The sequence below is a fragment of the Haemaphysalis longicornis genome, unplaced genomic scaffold (assembly GCF_048455015.1).
Source record: "Haemaphysalis longicornis isolate Haplotype H1 unplaced genomic scaffold, Haemaphysalis longicornis Haplotype H1 scaffold_1, whole genome shotgun sequence".
NCBI lineage: Eukaryota > Metazoa > Arthropoda > Arachnida > Ixodida > Ixodidae > Haemaphysalis > Haemaphysalis longicornis.
The window spans coordinates 432,184,991-432,203,130 of record NW_027526203.1 but is presented as its reverse complement, the minus strand read 5'-3'; the positions used below and the strand labels follow the sequence as shown (position 1 = coordinate 432,203,130).

The window sequence follows — 18,140 nt, the reverse complement described above, 5'->3', positions numbered from 1 at the left end:
CAGAAAAACGGCCCCCAGGGCCGTGATCAAAAACGCGTACTCGTGCTCAGCAGCCCGTCTCTTGAGCCACTGTGACGTGCTCCGTCTCCTTCTCCTGAAACCCGGTAGACCCCTGTCGTTTACGGGGTACCGTACCGGTACCGGTTCTCCACACTGAACTGTGTTTGTTGTATTACTGTGACGTTAGGCTGGGATTTATTTCGGGACTCACGCGTGATTGTGCTTACGGATAGACATTACAACAGAGCTGGGATAAATTAATCGCTACCCAGTAAGTGACGCAGCGTAAAGGATACCAGTGCACTCTCGTAGTGGAGTCGCAAAGGCAGTGGAGGCCAAAGAGCGCCAAAATCAGTTATAATTACGTGCGCAATAGATGGCCCATTTTGGGTGGAAAAACACGCGGTTGATCCGTGGACCCCGAGCCACAGAATAACAGATGGCGATATGGCGAGAGCGGATCCGTGACGTCAAGCCGAGATGGTTTTTGTGATATTTCTTGGCTCACGTTGCATGACTAAAATAGTCATGGTATGAGTTTATGTGCGTAAACGGGGTGTATGAGGTCCTTAATCCAAAACATGAAGATGGTCATGTTGGCAGATGATAATGAAGATGGTATAGCGTGAAATTTAAGGCGCCAGGGACTTCAAAAATAAGCCTCTTGCACTATCACGGGCCGTGAGGTGAAAACAGCGGAATCTCGCTAATGAAGTTAAGATTATTAAAATAAGCCCCCTCCTGAGACACCGGTTGCCACCCCGGCAAGCAGACAATGACTTACTCAAAAACGGAATTCCGTACATCAGTAGCATGAGTACCGTCCGCGAAGGGCACAGATCTTTTTCTCCAAGGTCAATGAACTTCTTCCCAGAAGTGAGCGGGTTCGGTCCTTTTTCGCAGACGGTTTCATTGAAATCCGGTATCTGTGGGTAGGCAACCAAAAGGAACCCAAAATTGAATGCGTGAGAGAAGGATAAAATGCCAAAAGTGATGCTTGACACGTAGCCTCACCGCGTCATCATTCGCTTGAGCCCACTGCCTGAAGGGGTAGTCTTCGCACCCGCACGCCCAAGGATTGCCGGACAGCCAGACGGCCGACATGTTCCTTTGGGAAACAAGGCGAAAAGGGAAGGCACGTAGCTTGTTCTTGCGTACGTCGAGCACACTCGTCGACTCGGGAGTGGTTGCCGTCCCAATGTCAAACAGCAAATTGTTCGCTGCGTAGAGTGAAACGAGGCGGGGGGTCATCTGCACCAATCTGTCGTCCAGTTTCCTCAGTCGGTTCCCACTCAGGTCCAGGGAGTAACTGAGCCAAGGGAGCATTTCCGGGAGCTCTGTCAGCCCTCTGCGAGAGCAGTCGACGAAGATGGCCGCAGTAAAGGCGCTGCACTGGTGACATGCGCAGGTGCAGCTTTTGCTGCAGTTCGCGATCCATGGGACCAGGTCGTCGGCGGACATGTTGAACAGCGGTTTTCCACGGTGCCATGAGGGTCCCCGGCAAAGGGGGTCGCCTGTTACCATGAGCGAAACGCTCCCATTCACGAGCCAGGAAAGCTGGCAGTCGCAGAAGAGAGGATTCTCTGTAAACAAAAAAGAATGTATCATGAACTGGGTGCAAATGGTATATAATTCAAGGGCCGCACGCGTCCACATCTTTTCTAGGAGTTAGGTTCGTCCATAGATATGCACCTTTATGGAGGGGCTGTGCGGAGATATTTAATTTGGCGACATTCGCAAACACGTGGCAGGCATTTCACTGCCGATTTTTTTTCTGTTGCCAATCTCTCACCGCCGAACGGGGGTTGCATGGTGGACGTGAACCTTATCACAAAAACAACACTGGAAAACGCGTTTTTTTTTTTTTTTTTGCGGATTGAGTGTTAGAAATTGTTAAATTATATCAGAAATACCCCTCGACCACCATGCCCATTATGTTTACAGGATGACATGAATGCCGCCCCTTTGTCAGCGTTCGCTGTCAGATGGCGTTGCCAATGGACTCTCCGTTGCCGCTGTCTGAATATCACCCAGCACTAGGCATGTGAAAATGACTTGTGAAAGTCAGAAAATCGCTTGAGAAATCATTCTGCTAAAGGATCCGATTCGCTGCACCCCTGTGTGATGGTCCCAGTATTTTTTTTTGTTCTTGCTGCATTTTTTGCGATTCCTTTTAGTATAAATAGCTAAACATGGGGTGCCTATTCACGCAAAGCTATCTCAGTGAAGACAGGGAGGGACAAATTAACCATAGTGCATCAATAGAGGACAACATACCATGCATCAATAGAGAGCAACCGAGGGTATGGTGCGCGCAGGCGGCAAAGTTGGGCGCATTAATTTTTCTATTCCGCCGCATAATCAACCCCTTCACACTGCAGGTGTACGAAGAAATTGTATAGATAACGTTAACCCGAGCTCAACAGCTTTGATACAGGGCAAAGTTAGGCTTGGTGGTCGTTACAGGAACGCGGGGATGTAGATACAAAAGTGCAGGGCTAATCCTTGTTTCAAAGAAATTGCGGTAAAGACAGGAAATTATCACACTTGATAAGTGTATTCGGACAGGCGCGCGCGTATACGCACGCGCGCACGCACGCACGCTCATAAACACACCTCCTAAGCACGCTGTTCCTATGCGGCTGACATGCCGTTGTTCCTCATGTGGAGATGTTGTCATGAGCGCGCTCCTCACACCACTATTCTACCCTATCGATACTATAATTTGCCTCTACCACGAGGAGAGTTTTTGCGATCTTCGTCAGCGAAGAACAACGTCAGTGGTGGGGTTATGCTATGGCAACGGAGATGACACCACGATGACACCACGTAAGGAACGAATTTTGTGGCGTGAGCTACACTGGCCGAGGTTGAGCCGTTTCGCGTGGCTCCTGGAGAGCCGTGCTGCGCATGCGCGAGGAGCAGTGACGTCTCACGGCGCACAGCTGGCGCACCGGAGCCGCCGCCGCCGCGACTGCATTGGATTGGATTGGATTAGATTAGAAATCGTTTTAGCAGCAGTAAGCGTGATAATCAGCTAATCCTAGACAACCAAAAAACCCAAGAATAACCATGCTGAACCTTAGCTCACGCTACGTATATCCTGGCATAGCCGAGCTAAGCCACAGCTAATATTCTTTCGCTTGGACCTGCATGGCAGGGCATCATATCCCATGATGAAACAGCGTGATTCTGCAGGCTGTACAACTGTGGCGGTGGAAGTTTCCGCGAGCCTCTCATCCGCTGTGCACTGCTTTGTGTGTGTATGTGGCCGGTACATCGGCGTCCAGCACTTAGAAAATGTCCTACGGGAAATTATTGTCGTTTTTACTGGGCTTCAAAAAGGACGTTCTAACTCAAAAACCTGGAGGAAACAAATTACTTCTCCTGGCAAGGCACGATAAATTACAAGAATGAAAATTACGACTCTTTCGTGTTTACGTGCGTGCGTGAACACTTTTAGTACAAGTGTCAAGTGCTTGTCTTGAGATTTGTACTAGGCCTGGCCCAGCGCTTATGAAACCGTAATCATAACCGCCGGGCTACGGTGTTTTCTGTCGTGGAGGACTTTTTTTTTTCTATTTGGGGGGGTATCGCCCTACGCCATAATAAAGGAAGCGATATCGCCCGTTTTCTTGTAAAAAGGCAATTAAAAGGTCTCCGTTGTGGTCTCTCCATTCATCTTGTTCTGCATATATTGCTCCTCACGCGGAAACAATGTTTTCCCATTATCACGACGGCAAAATAATGTGCTGAAATACCGAGAATTGCACACTAATGCGTAAACATTTTTACGCAACTTCTCTTCATTCGAAGTTTTTTTACAGCTAGATTAGGTTATAAGTAGCCAAATTAGTCTTCTTTTCGTTGGTTTTTGTTCGGGTTGAGCCATGTTGGGCCATACTGGGATCAATTTTCGTTTTGTTTGGTTTTTTGTTTGACATGTTTTCAACCAATGATCCACATTTACACTATCATAACGATAAAATTTCTTATCTTCGCCAATTAGAAGTTTTTGTGTGCAGATACAGGGCGTTACACAGTTAGTGCCGAGGTATAGCGCTCGGCAAAGAACGCGTTCACATAAGAACAGGCTACAACTGCGAGGCAGCAATGAATGGCCTTCATGCGTATAGAAATCGAAAAAAGAAAACTGGCACAGGTACTACTTTCTAGGCCGGCCAGAATATGTTTCGCTTTTAAAAATTGGCCGGCCTTTCTATTCATATTTCAGAACACGGCTACAAAAAGCCATCGAAGGGACCTTTTTTTAAAAGAAATTACGCGTTTTAAAGGGAGAGACAGAGTATCGGGATGATTACCAGGCCTTCGATGTAGTAAAGGGAGCAATATTGAAGTGTTGCGTGAGGAACAAGATTTTGCTCGTCGTGAGGTGGAGTGGAAACATGCGCCTCTCTGTTGAGCCGGGCTGGAGAGTACATTCCTGGTCCCGCACTCTGACAGGCATTCACACTACGGAGATCATGCTATTGTTCCGTACGAGGTAGAGTCATTTTATCCCTGTCCCTACAGGGATACAGCCCGCAAATATCTCAAGTAGCCCAGTAATGCTCCCAACACTAGAGAAAAAAAGAAGTGGAAGCTACATGTCAGCTGTGCCAATGATTCGTTCGCGGTGTGTGACCGAGGACTACGGAAAAGAGAGAAGTGGACTCACCACTGAGCACCAGTTTCTTCAGCTCCTGCAGCGTATCTGGGAAGCTATGTCTATGCACGGATCTCAGACGGTTCTTCTGCAGCATGACGACTTGCAAGTTTTTGAGTCCTCTAAAGGCCCCCCGGACACTCGATATGTTGTTCCCGTAGGCGTAAATAGATGTCAATTGCGGGCTGCCTTCGAAATCGGTAGAGCGCAGCGCTGTCAGCTGGTTGTTGTGTATGAAGAGATACCTCAGGTTGTTAAGGCCGTGCATGGAACCATTGAGCGACACCAGTGAATTTTGGGTAACGAGAAGTACTTTGAGGCTGAAAAGGCGCTCGAAGCAGTCCTTACCGAGCCATTCCAATCGGTTTTCGCTCAAATCCAAATGATGGACCAAAGAGTTGCTCCTGAACGTGCCGTCTCGGATGAATCGAATTCGATTCCCTCTTAAGGAGAGTATTTTTAAATCCTTCATGTTGGTGAGCGCATCCCCAATCTCTTTGATGAGATTCATAGCGAGGTTCAATTTTTCGACACGTCGGGTCAGATTGAAAGTGTTTTCTATACTACGAAGCTGATTTCCTGCAGCATTAAAATACTTCATATTACAGTCTCTGCGAAAGGAATTACCGGGAATGTATGAGATGACGTTGTATGAAAGATCGAGGCTTGTAAGTTCAGGAAGCGCGGAAAAAGTATCGGTGCGCAGTTCGCTTATATTACACTTCTTGAGGTCGAGCGTTTCGATCGCGATGTTAAAAACGCCAAACGTGGGCACCCAGCTCAATCTGTTGTTGCCAACACGAAGTACCTTAAGCCTGGGTGTAGTCCCCGAAGCTAATTTGTCGATGCCAATAATTCTGTTGTAAGACAAGTCCAGTTCCTGAAAAAAAGTAACACAGATAATATAGCCACGAGTTTAACGTATATACGCATTTCTAATATCAGACCAAAGTATATAGTAGCGCCACTATATTCCCAGCGCAATGTTAAAATCAGTTGGGTACCTTTCTAAGCAGGGCATATGTTGCTAGAGCTCTAAAGAAAAAAAAATCCCTACATTAGGCTTTCGTTGAACTCGAAAGAAACCGTGAAAATTTATTCAGCGTATACGTAGGTCGCATTAAAATTAGTTCCCTTACTTTATCGGGGGCTAGCGTAAAACACCCCAGAAATTAACGTAAGATTCATTGGTGGATCTTCAGGAGAGCATGAGAAAAGAAAGTGTAAAAAAAATGCCCGCCGGGTCCCATTTTTCTCCACTTTTTTTCTGTCTTTCAAAAATCTCGATCTGTTTCAACGATAAATAACCTACCGCAATCTTCCCTTTGCTTTCCTTGGCATTCTTGACTGCAAAACCTGATCTTAGTCTTAATTCAACGAGCCCCTCATTTCCCATTCTGATTCGTTACATGCTTAGCGAGGGTCTCTGTTCCTGCAGTCTTGGTGCTATAGGTAGCTTAAGAGGGTTCAACGCTGGTCGACCACTCTCGACATGTCGTAGATGCTCGAGTCACGGCCCGGGGGTTAAAAAGAAGGTCCCCTTCGCCCCGAGTAATCCGAGTGGCACTGGCTAGCACCTTCAAGCGGAGAAAGGGGAGGGGAGAACAGCCCTGCCAGTAGCGTAGTGGTCATCGCACCAGACGCGTATTCTGGAGGTCGTGGGTTCGGATCCCACCCGGCGGGCATTTTTTTCTCCACTTTCTTTCTGTTTTTCAAAAATCTGGATCTGTTTCAACGATAGTAAATGACCTACCGCATTCTCCCCTTTGCTTTCCTTGGAATTCTTGACTGCTAACCCTGATTTTCTGTCTTAATTCACCGAGCCCCTCATTGCCCATTCTGGTGCGCTATATATATATATATATATATATATATATATATATATATATATATATATATATATATATATATATATATATATATATATATATATATATATATATATATATATATATATATATATATAAATCTAGAGAAAGATAAACTCACAAAGCGCGCAGAAATAGTATAAGTAAAGAGTCGGATACACAGCAAGAACAATAACAAACAATGTTTACTTACGTAGCGGCAATGGGACTTGCCTTCATCAGAGTAAAGTTACATGATTATGGTGTCGCAAACATTGAACACATTTCTTATATAGGTTTGCATAAAACTGTAAGAAGGAATGGAAAATGTTTCGCAAATGGAGAGTGTGCATACAGTCAGGCTACGCCTACGTTACAACATCAACCAACAAACAAAAAAAAAAAAAGGTATATATATATATATATATATATATATATATATATATATATATATATATATATATATATATATATATATATATGCATGTATGTATCAGAGTGTCCAACCGGAATCGAACTGTACCTTTCCCGGGGCTGAACCCGAACCAGAAACCGTTATTTTTTAAGCCCGCTGAACCCGAACTATTTCTTAACCAAAAAAAAAAAAGAAATGTCGGTCACTGATTCACGACGAAACCGTCCGACCATGGGCTGTTGATAATGCGCGGTCAACGCCTTTCGGAGCATTTCTCTTTCACGCATCATGAACTCCCTAAGGTGGTGGTGCTTCTATTGTCAGGTATACAAAAAGCAGCGGAGGAGAAGTGGGAACAGTTTATGCCATTGCCACCTTCTCCGCCCAGTCCAAGATTTTGTGCTGGGTTGTAGGCGTTGAGCTGCGCATGGCGGCCTCCCACTGCTCGAACGTAGTTATTTGAAGAGATATAGGACGGGGCCGTCTGGGGCATTCCCACATTATGTGGCTCAGGTCAGCTCCTTAAGGACAGAGGAGATAGGAGGGAGAGTGGATGAGGTGCATAAATACTGAAGTGGGAAGTGTAACTCCTCGCACACTTTCCTTTTCATATCAGTCAGAACACTATCAACACTCTCATATTCGTTTCAACATCAGGAAAGATATGTGTACCAATGTTGCAGTGGTATGCTACTGCTGGTAGTGCGAGCAGAGTGCAAGACTGAGAAAACGAAATGTCACACTCTCGGTAGCCTTCAGGCGATAAAATCGACTTTCTCCTTCCCTCGCTGTGACTGTTTAGGGACAATCGGGCCTCAGGATTGCTGCACTGCGCAAGAGCGAAGGCCAGCACCAGAAATGTGCACGCTTGTTGCATTTCTGATTTTTTTTATAAGAGGTCGCACACCTGGGAAGTGCAAATACTTCGCAAGTGCGACCCTCAAGAGCTGCTCGGTAGTTGAGCTGTTGTCTGCTGACCGCAAGGATGCGGGTTCGATCACCGTACCCGACTGGCGTTTTTCTGACGTAGACGAAAAACAAAAACTTCCACGTGTCGATATTTCAACGTGCATTAAAGATATCCAGATGCTCTAAATTTCTCTGCCGGCCTGCAATTGTACAAGGGGTGCCTTTTAGCCCAGGAGCAGCTTCGGGGCATCAAACGCGCCAGTATTTCTTTAGTAACGTGTTTCCACGGGAAAACAAAAAAGAAAAGGCCCACTACGCGATTTTAAATTCCCCCGCGTCGAGTTCTCACACGAATAATTTCTTGTCTTTTTCGCTGCGTTCAGCCATCGAATAAGCGAAACGCCAAAAGGTACATTTTGCTCTAGACATCCCTTATTTTGTCCAACCTTTAACATACTCAAACCTGTCATCACGTCATCACAGCGAAGGCAGTGAGCCCCATGGTTCCTGGTGTAATAGTAAGTTTTATAGACGATAGACTTTCTTTGGCTACCTAAACGTGAAAAAGTTGCGCGGCACGAGCATCAGAAGACTACGTCTTTGGACGAAGTTTGAAGCGAAGGGAGCAGATACGCGGTCAATTTTTCAGGACGCGTAGAGCGGACAACTTCGCAGTTTTTAACATATTCGAACAATGCTAATAGATATAGCACAGAAAACTGCGACTATATGGCACGCACTTTCTCCTTTTGCAAGAAACTGTATCCACCAACCTTGGAGGCGCTAGGAATTTCGTATTGGATAAAAACGGCACTAAAGAAATAGATGACACATGCATAAAGGCAGGCCGGTCCCACCCCATCGCATTTGCCCAGGTTTCATACTTTGCGCTTGTTCTGCTGATTTATCTCTTTCGGGGCTTATTTGCATCCGGAGATACCCTTTACTGACTAGTCTAACTCGATACTCTGCTGTTACTGCTACTGGTTCCGTAGGGGGTGTAGTGCTGTTGACATATTAAAGAGCGCCTTCCCAAAAGAATCCCGTCTTGTGCTTCCCGAGTCCCATTGCCCTTTCAGGTAGTAATTGCGTAAGCTGTTATAAGATTCCGCCAATTAGCAGACGGAACGAGGTTGCTGGTCAGCCGTAACGGAAACGAATTCATGGCGACGCAGCGCAGACGATGAGGCGCGCCGTAGTGGAGGGCTCTGGATTAATTTTGACCACCTGGGGATCTTTAACGTGCGCCGAAATCTCGTACACACTGGCGTTTTTGCGTTTCGCCTCCATCAGAAAAGCGGCCGCCGCGGCCGGGAATCGAACCCGCGACCTCGTGCTCAGCAGCGCAACGCCTTAGCCACTGAGCCACCGCAGCTGGTGTGACGCACATATTCATAACAGCTATCTGAAAATGCATTCAAGTGATCAGAGCAATAATGAGTGTCTGAGCGTTAACTAAAGCTCACTTTTAACAAACTTCTGGCTGAAATTGTCAAGAAGGTGGCTGCGAACAAGCTGTCCTATAGGTCACTAAACAATCGAATTCATAGGTTGCATTTACGTGGCTACTGTTGGATTTCGTTTATTCTGCAACAACTGGTGAAAAAAGGTACACCGTTGGTATTTAAACATGTCCTCTGCTAATGTACGAAGGTTAGGCGCCGGCAAGCAGGCCTCACTTAGGGGTTTTATGTTCAGGGTGACGGACAGTGAGAGGAGTGCGGTTTCAACAACAAAAACAAAGTAAGTGGGAGAAAGTATACATATCGCACAGGCAGTCATGACCGTTGGTGATTGCTATCAGTAGTCCCAAGGACAAGATAAGGGCAGGGCGGGAAGGTAGCTCGCAAATTGTCACTACTTCATCTCTTTTCCTTGATATATGACCTATTTGGTTACTGCTGTATTTAAAATTGTGCAAATTTGCAGGGAAAAAGAAGTATTTTGAATTAACTAGAATTGCATTTAGTGTTTCTGGTCGCTTTAAACTACGAAACATTTTTTCGCAGATCGCTAATATTTGAACTCTCCGAACCGGTTCGGGTTGTCTAAGTCGAACCGTAACTGAACCGGAACGAAATAAATTCATCCGAACCCAAACGGTAACCAAACCGGTAGTTTTTTCGGTATATATATATATATATATATATATATATATACAGGGTGTCCCAGCTATCATGCACCAAGATTTAAAAAAAAGAGAAATTGCGTAACTCGAAGAACACCTAGTGCATAATGTTTGCAGTACTGTGAAGAAGCGGAGAGTAATTTTTTCGTTAATGAGACTTCATTAATTGATTGGAATTAATTATCTAACTCGAGAAATACTGTCCTAATCACTAAAGTGTCAATGAGGCACTTGTAGGTAACCACGAGGGGCATCTAACTGCGCTATTTTCAGCGACGAACTAATTGCGTACTCATTTATTCTGACTGATAAAGGAAACCCGCGAAATATGAAAAATACCACGTGACGACGCTTACGCGCGCATTGTAAAGCAGCGTCCCCAACTTGACAAAGCTGATTGAAAGCAACTGCTTCGCGTGTTACCCGCCCCAAGAGACAGCGCATCACCTTGATAGTTGCACGCATGGAAGGAGCAGCAGCAGCAAGATTCGCGGGACGCGTGTGCAGATAAGGAACAAACTCGGTCGCGATTTCTTCTTTCTTTCTTTTGTCTATTTCATTCTGGCTAACTCAGAGGCAGCCGGTTTGAGGGCGTTGCTTTACGGTGCGCGCGGAGGCGCCGTCACGTGGTATTTTTCCTATTTCGCGGGTTTCCTTTATCAGTCAGAATAAATGTGTACGCAATTAGTTCATCGCTGAAAATACCGCAGTTAGATGCCCCTCGTGGTTACCTACAAGTGCCTCATTGACACTTTAGTGATTAGGACAGTATTTCTCGAGTTAGATAATTAATTACAATCAATTAATTAGGTCTCATTAAGGAAAAAAATAGTGTCCGCTTCTTCACAGTACTGCAAACATTATGCACCTGGTTTCTTTCGAGTTACGCCTCTACTCTTTTTTTAAATCTTGGTGCATGATAGCTGGGACACCCTGTATTTATATATATATATATATATATATATATATATATATATATATATATATATATATATATATATTAAGGTCGTTGCAGTCATTGCCAGTGCTATTCGGCTGTGTCCGAAATATTTAACAGTGCCGAATGACGTGTGTTCGTCATGTTTCTTTGATACAGTGCTAAATAAGCGAAAATGTAAGTCGAGAAAAAATCCGCCGTTTTTTTCCGGGAGCGGGAGTCGAACCCACATCTCCGCATTACGCGTGCGGTGCACTGACAGCGGCTCCTCTCTCGACTTTCCCGCGGGGGTTTATATTTACAAGTGCTCTGAGGCCGGTCAACTAGCGCCGCCCCCCGACCACCGCGGGAGCGTCTTTTTTCTCAGTGGCTGCCACGTAAGACGTGGTCGGAGGTCGGGTTTAGCAATTGGCATATCCGAACTGCTGGAGCCAGAGCCGTCGTAATGCATGTAGCAGAACAGAAAGATACGGGACGAGGGACTCGGTAAGGACACATATCAAGGTTGCAGTCGTCATTGCCAGATATTTCATTCACAGGGTCCTTATAAATCACTAGATATTGTACCATTCGCACACAAGGAACCAATTTTGCTGCACTCACTGTGAGATACTGCAGACCTTGGAATGAATAGTGGATGTTCGTGACGAAGTTGTTGTGCAGATCGATGTAGGCCAGACGCGTCGCGTTCTTAAAGAAACGGGGACCCAAGAAGAAAATTCGGTTGTTCCCAAACCACACCTTCTCCAGACTGGTAAGAGTTCTTAAAAGAGTGTTGTTGAGCGTCTCGATAAGATTTCCCGACAGGTCCAACTCGGTGAGATTCTGAAGTGGAGGCAGGTTATCGGTGCTTGTGATGTAGTTGTTCGGAAGCCGCAGTTCTTTCAGTCCAGGAACAGCCATCAGCCCATCGGGAATTTCGCGCAACCAGTTACGTCCCATGTACAGCGTCGACAGAATACTTGCACCCTTAAAGCTGTCCGGCTCCGTGAACTGCAGGGGAGTGTTCCTCACGTACAGTGCCTTGACTGTGAGATTTTGGAAGTAGCGCGGGGGCAGTGCCGTGATGTTCACGCCGTCCAAGATTAACGAGTCCATCCCGAGGCCGGCAAGCTTGGAGAACTCCGCGGTCAGCTTGTCACCGTCTCCGATAGCTCTGCACAGAACCCGGGGGCCGTGTCGGACGGTCTTGCACAGACACCAGTCCAGGCGCGGACACCCTACGCCCGATTCTGCTGCCCGCATAAGTTTCCCTAGAGAGGCGTAGAGCACCAGAGTCGCCAGGGTGAGTTGGGCGGCCGCTCTCATCCCCACGCTGCACGTGCCGCAGCTGGGAACGTGCGCTGCAATATAAAAAAAACGTATAACTGAGAAAAACTGAAAGCTTGCAGTAAATCTTTCACATACAGTAAGACCACCATTAGCGATAGGGCTTGCAAGGATAACAGAAGAGACACGCTCCCTGCACATTTCGTGGCCCCCCACATGACCACAATCTGCCATCAAGAATTTCTTGCAGAACGCGCGTTTCCATTTGCTTTGCCAAATACATGTCAACGGTACTATATAGCGTCACAGGAGCACTTATTCGTGTGCCAGCAGAAAGGACCTCCGGCGGTTAATGATTGATTGATTGATTGATTGATTGATTGATTGATTGATTGATTGATTGATTGATTGATTGATTGATTGATTGATTGATTGATTGATTGATTGATTGATTGTTAATGGCAGTGTTATTATTATCATTAATATTATCAGCCTATTTATGTCCACAGCTGGAGGAAGGCATCTCCCATAGACTTTTGGCTCAAAGGGAGGGTCCATAGGTTCATAGCATTTGTTGTTAGCACTATGTTAATTAAGCAGTGGCTACATAAATTATTTACACATGTCAGTTTAGACAGGCGCTATTTAAGTTATGGCGTTTCAACTGTATTTAGTGTTTTGGCTTCACTTGAATCCACGGCATATACAGGAAGCAATTTGTAGCAATAAATACACAAACTAAGCAATTACCGTATATGTTTATACTAACAATCATAATTATAATACCTACAATGCTTATCATTTATAATTTACGATTCATTTTTATGCTTTGAGTTCCAGCTTTAAGGACACCTGTGCGCCTAAAAACGGAAATAAAGCCAGTATCTATTCGAACCCAAATACTGCACACGTGCACCTTGATGGTCCAGATCTCGCGTTTGGCTGTAGTATGCGAGAAGGCAGGACCTGGCTCATTTACCCCCTTGTCAGATCTAGAGCAGCTACCGGCTGAGTTCTGCGCATTTCAGCAGCAGAGACTACGCGGACCCTGGGCAGACAAGGCACTGGACAGATGTGCACTGGCTTGATTATAACCTAATTATCAGCATGCGGGCATATGCCATACACTTTTGTATGCGACCAAAAACCCAAAATGTTCAAGTTGTGCTTTTACTGTACAAATGGCACATTTCGGCAATAAAACGTAAAAAAAAAATGGTCTTCATTTTTGTCTTGTCTGTGTGTACTAGTAAACCAAAACATTGTCGTGCTTACAATAAGTGGTGCAAAAATAACTGGATGCGCAAGACTCCATCAATCAGAACGCAACAATTGCCGTTTTGATGATGTGGCGGGTTGCGCAACAGGAAGAAGGTCGCGCACTCGCCATCTGAATATCTTCCACTCGCTCAATTTACCTTGCCTGTGTATCCCAATTGAATTTGGCGCTAAATCGTCCCCCCCCCCCCCCCACCAACTTTTGGCTTCCCAGTCCTCATCAAGATGGCGTCTCCTAGTGCATGTCTGCAAAGCACCGCCATGTTTTTATAAAAAGTACCACCTCCAAACACCAGGGGTTTGTCCGGCGCTGCCAGCGAATATCGCGTCCCATGCATGGAAGTTTCACTCCCCTGGCTTAACTAAAAGCATTTCTACTGCTGACGCTCCGGTTGCGCTGAGCGGCCGCCGGTACCGGAGCGGACCGCCGAAAAAGGTCAGCTAAAAGTGCATTATAGTAATACGATCATTCGAAACTAGAAGCCCCACTACAATCGCCCAGTCATGTCTTTTGGCGCTGGCTTAAGTTGGCGGCCGCCCATCACACAAACAGGATGCTGTGACGTCATAGAGAAATTGCCGAGAAGTGGCTGTGGAGTCGCCACTGCTGCATCTGTTTTAACGAATACTTCCGTTATTTCTTTGAAGCTTGCGATAAAATTGGAGTCACTTATCAGAACAAAGCAGTCCTTTCAATCAACCAAACTTGTATATTGTCGTCATGGACCCTGTAAAAGTCGGAAACATAAGCTGAGTAGTTGCCTGATTAAGCTCAACGTTGCCTTTGTTCCGTGAACACTGAGGGTTGCTTATTGCATTCCTCTACCCCGTGGACCTGAGTATGTGGGTTGGCTTAATACACGCCTGCGGGAACAGAACAGCCTCCGACACATATGCGCATCTGTTCGCGCACTGTGGTACGTATGGGTTCATCCCGTGCTTTAGTGACACAGATGTGATTTTTCAAACACAGGAATAAGCTTACCCGAGAGATAATGCAAGCGTCCCACATTTCAAAAAAAGAAAAAGGTTCATTGTGTCAGCCAGGCGTCGAGAGCTTGTCAGATAAGGAGGCGAATTCAACTGATTATAGCTCCGCGCACGTGTAACCTGTTTGTCGCTTGCCGATGTGAGCAAGAAACTGCACTCCGTGTGAACTGAATGCTTCTCCCGCATGATAAATTTTACTTGCTAGTTGATTGATTGTAGTTGTTTAACGCGCCGACACAACGCAGGCGATGAGGCGCGCCGTAGCGGAGGGCTCCGGATTAATTTTGACCACCTGGGGATCTTTAACGTGCGCCGAAATCTCGTACACACGGGCGTTTTTGCTTTTCGCCTCCATCAGATTGAATGTGACAAAAATATCTTATTAAAGTAAGAAAGAAAGGTGTTTTCTCTAGTTTTCGGCATAAAACGTTTCAGCCTCGCTCGGTACGTATGCTTGTACATTGAATTTTTTCCGGACTGCCCACTTTCGGCTTGACCTAGAAAATTTTGACGAAGACTGTACATTTATGTATCGGCGGAGGGAATTTCAGTACCCCTTTAAGTGCACCGGAGAATTTTCTCCCTGCAAGAGCGGTACTGTGACGAACATTGAATCGCTCACTGCAGACATATTTGAGAAATCATCCCCCCACATTTATATTCTTGGTAAATATTGCGTCTGCCATAGCCAAAATGATGCTTTTTTTTCTTCCGTAAACTGCCAGGCTTAGCCGAAAAGAGCACTGCCAGCAGCTGCTGTGAAATGTCTGTCATCGATCATTAGACTTATTGTCCTGTTACGCGCGCCTGCAGTGTTTCTTCTTTCCTTCTATCCGCTTTACTGCCACGACGAGATAAAACCAAAAGCCAGAAAAAGAGCGCTGTGACAACACTGAAAGTTATACCAAACCAAATAAACTTTGCTTTTAGCATAAATCGTCATCAGCATCGCTTGGCGTACCAAAAACCATCCCGTAGCGGCAGCATTATATATCGTAGGAGGCGTTTTTTTTTTTTTTTAATGAGCCAGATCTAGAAACCGAAACTAACTCAGATAAAATTGCACTGACAAGAAAAACTCAGCAACTATCCCCTAAAAAGGGGGTGGCAAGAATATAGGTGAACTGACGCACTGTAAACCTGTACGCAGATCGTAGTTCGTATCGAAAATGAGCCAGATCCTGCTCTTCGCTGACCAAAATGAGCCAAATCCATTTGTCCAATGGGAGTTTGTTTTTCGCTTGACTGTTCCAACTGTTTCGTGGGTGTTTTCAGAATTTTTTTTTCTGCTTTTCGAAGCTGGCTTATCGTGAATTCAGACGGCAGTTAGGATATCGGCGAAAGATTTGTCCCTGGATGTCAACGACGAAGTGAACGGAAGAAGTGACAATGAATTCATCTAGTCTCTTCCGTCCCGGAGTAACTCTGGTTATATTTATTTTTTACTACCCTATTTACCATTTTATTACTTAACTAAATAGCCGCCGCTTACAAGCCCTGGCAAATCACCCCCTCCCCCCCAACTCTGAGAGTACCAACCACTTCATTAAGGTTAAGAAGAATATATGAGCAACCTTCTTGTGAAGCGTTTCGGAAATTCATGACGAGAAAATGAATACCTTGCTTACTTTGTGAGTGCCTTCAGGCGTGCATAAGAAAATTATCCTGGGAAGTATTCGAAAAGAGCTGCTAGTGGTGTCAAGAGAACTCACGTGCTCTCCATGTATAGTTCTACTGTTCTTGAAGCCCTTTTTGCATATGTTTAATGCCTTTTCCGCCAAAATTCAATCGCACCATTCTTGAAAGACAATTTAAATAAAGTTGTCACATGAATACCACATATCAACTTGAGTGTTTCAATTCAATATGAGCCAAATACAAACTCATCACCCCAATATTGCTGAAGTCACCACATAATCTTTAATTACTTGTGGCAATACACTTCCCCTAGCTGACATGTAAAATATATCATATTAATAGCTATGATATATGATAGCGTTGCATTTAGGCTCGGTAACAAACTTCCGCTTGTTTCTCGAAATCGTCTTAGACAGATCTGGCTCATATAAAAAAAAAAAAACCCTCGTATGGCCATCTCTCGCTGCATATGCGCGCGTGAGATCCCAACCACGTGTGACCTGAAAGCACACGACAGCAACAACAAAGATAAGAAAACATTCGGGGTAAGGCGTAACAACGTGCGTGGGGCACTCTACGTACGTTGCGATGCAACAGAGCTTTTTCCGGCGCAGCCGTTGGCGTTCTCCGTACGAGCTTGCAAGCGCCACTGGTATCGTCGGCGCTCCTTCGATTGGGTCCGCTGGCGTCACCGGAGAGCCGATAAGCGCGCGCGAGCGTCATTGCAGCCGCTGACAGCTGACGACGGCAACATATTCTAGGGACCGTAGCAATGCATGGAGGCCGGGTGCGTGGGGTTCATCGTTGGGCCTGTCACGGCGCCTTATGTTGAGGCCAACGTTTTTAGATTACTAGGTCCTAATCCAAAAACGCTGGTTCAGACTACGCTGCGTGAGGCTCTGAACAAAACAGGCGGCCTCGGAGGCGCCGCGGCGCACCACCTGTTAAATGGCGTGATTAGAATTCCTGGTGCGATTTCTTCTAAATTTGGCGGGCGCTTATCGGAATTCGTTTTTCTTACAAATTCTATATCTACCGGTATCTATAATGTTTATAGCGCCCAATTCTTCGACATTTTTCATAGTGGAGGATAGCTCGCATTAATTGAGCTGTTCCCACCACGGCCGGGTCAAAAAAAAAAAAAAAAAAAACGTTCCCTGCACCACCAAATGTAAAATAAAAAAAAGCGGAAGGGGAATGCCGATGCCGTAGCAGTCAAAGTAGTAAGGCATCGGGCGGTTGTGGGTTCGGGTCCTTCCTGCGGCGCATGTTTTTCAGCCGTTGTCTTAAGCCGACTAGTCTACTCCCTCCATTACCTCCACCTATCTAAAGCCAGCTCGATAGAGTAAACGTGCTAATTAGGCGAAACTATAAATTAGCGCTTTGAGTCATTCACAACATGCATTTCCACTGCCCGATTCGATGGGATGGGTTTCCACAATACAGCTCAAGAGCATTGATAGAGGTCCACTTTACGAGACAGCATGAGCGACTGGCCCGAACTACTACGGAGAGGCATATTGGTGACAATACAAACTGCGCGTGCCGGGCCCTAGCAAAAATTCCAATAGAAATTTGTATTGGTCCAACAGAGAAAAATGTCAGGCTATCGGATGTATTTGAGTATAGGACCAATACAAAATCTATTGGTCTTATAGTCGTACATTGGTATAATAGACCAATAGGTATTGGTAATAGTAGTCCAATAGCTATTTGCTGTATCAGCCTAATAGACCAACTGGAATATTCATGGGAGATTGTGGTCATGACTATACACCAGGGTGGCCGATCCTGCTCTGGTGAGGGAGTGCGTTACGGGGTCATAAACTAGAAAAGCTGTTTTTTTATCCCACTAGTTAAATAATAGACGTCTGTTAACCAAACGCTCATCCCCGTGACGTACGTTTTTCATTTTCTATATATATATATATATATATATATATATATATATATAACCCCTAAATCCCGCTCCAACCCCTAAATCCCGCTCTTTCCTCAAAGCTCGAAAACAAGCCGGAAAACAAACCAACTACAGGTTTCATCTAAAAACGTACTCCTCGTAT

At 45.5% G+C, this 18,140-nt stretch overlaps 1 protein-coding gene across 1 annotated transcript in view; it reads right to left on the bottom strand.

Annotated features, from left to right (window-relative positions):
• LOC144155743 (toll-like receptor 2 type-1) overlaps positions 1-16,822 on the bottom strand; it is a 32,874-nt gene extending 16,052 nt beyond the window's left edge. The window contains exons 1-5 of the mRNA XM_077687358.1: positions 16,660-16,822; positions 11,506-12,245; positions 4,679-5,546; positions 1,015-1,583; positions 785-926 (exon numbers count right to left, since the gene is read on the bottom strand). Coding sequence (XP_077543484.1) covers positions 785-926; positions 1,015-1,583; positions 4,679-5,546; positions 11,506-12,210 — 2,284 coding nt within the window. The 5' untranslated portion in view covers positions 12,211-12,245; positions 16,660-16,822. The remainder of the gene's footprint in view (positions 1-784; positions 927-1,014; positions 1,584-4,678; positions 5,547-11,505; positions 12,246-16,659) is intronic.
• Positions 16,823-18,140: the final 1,318 nt, after the last annotated feature.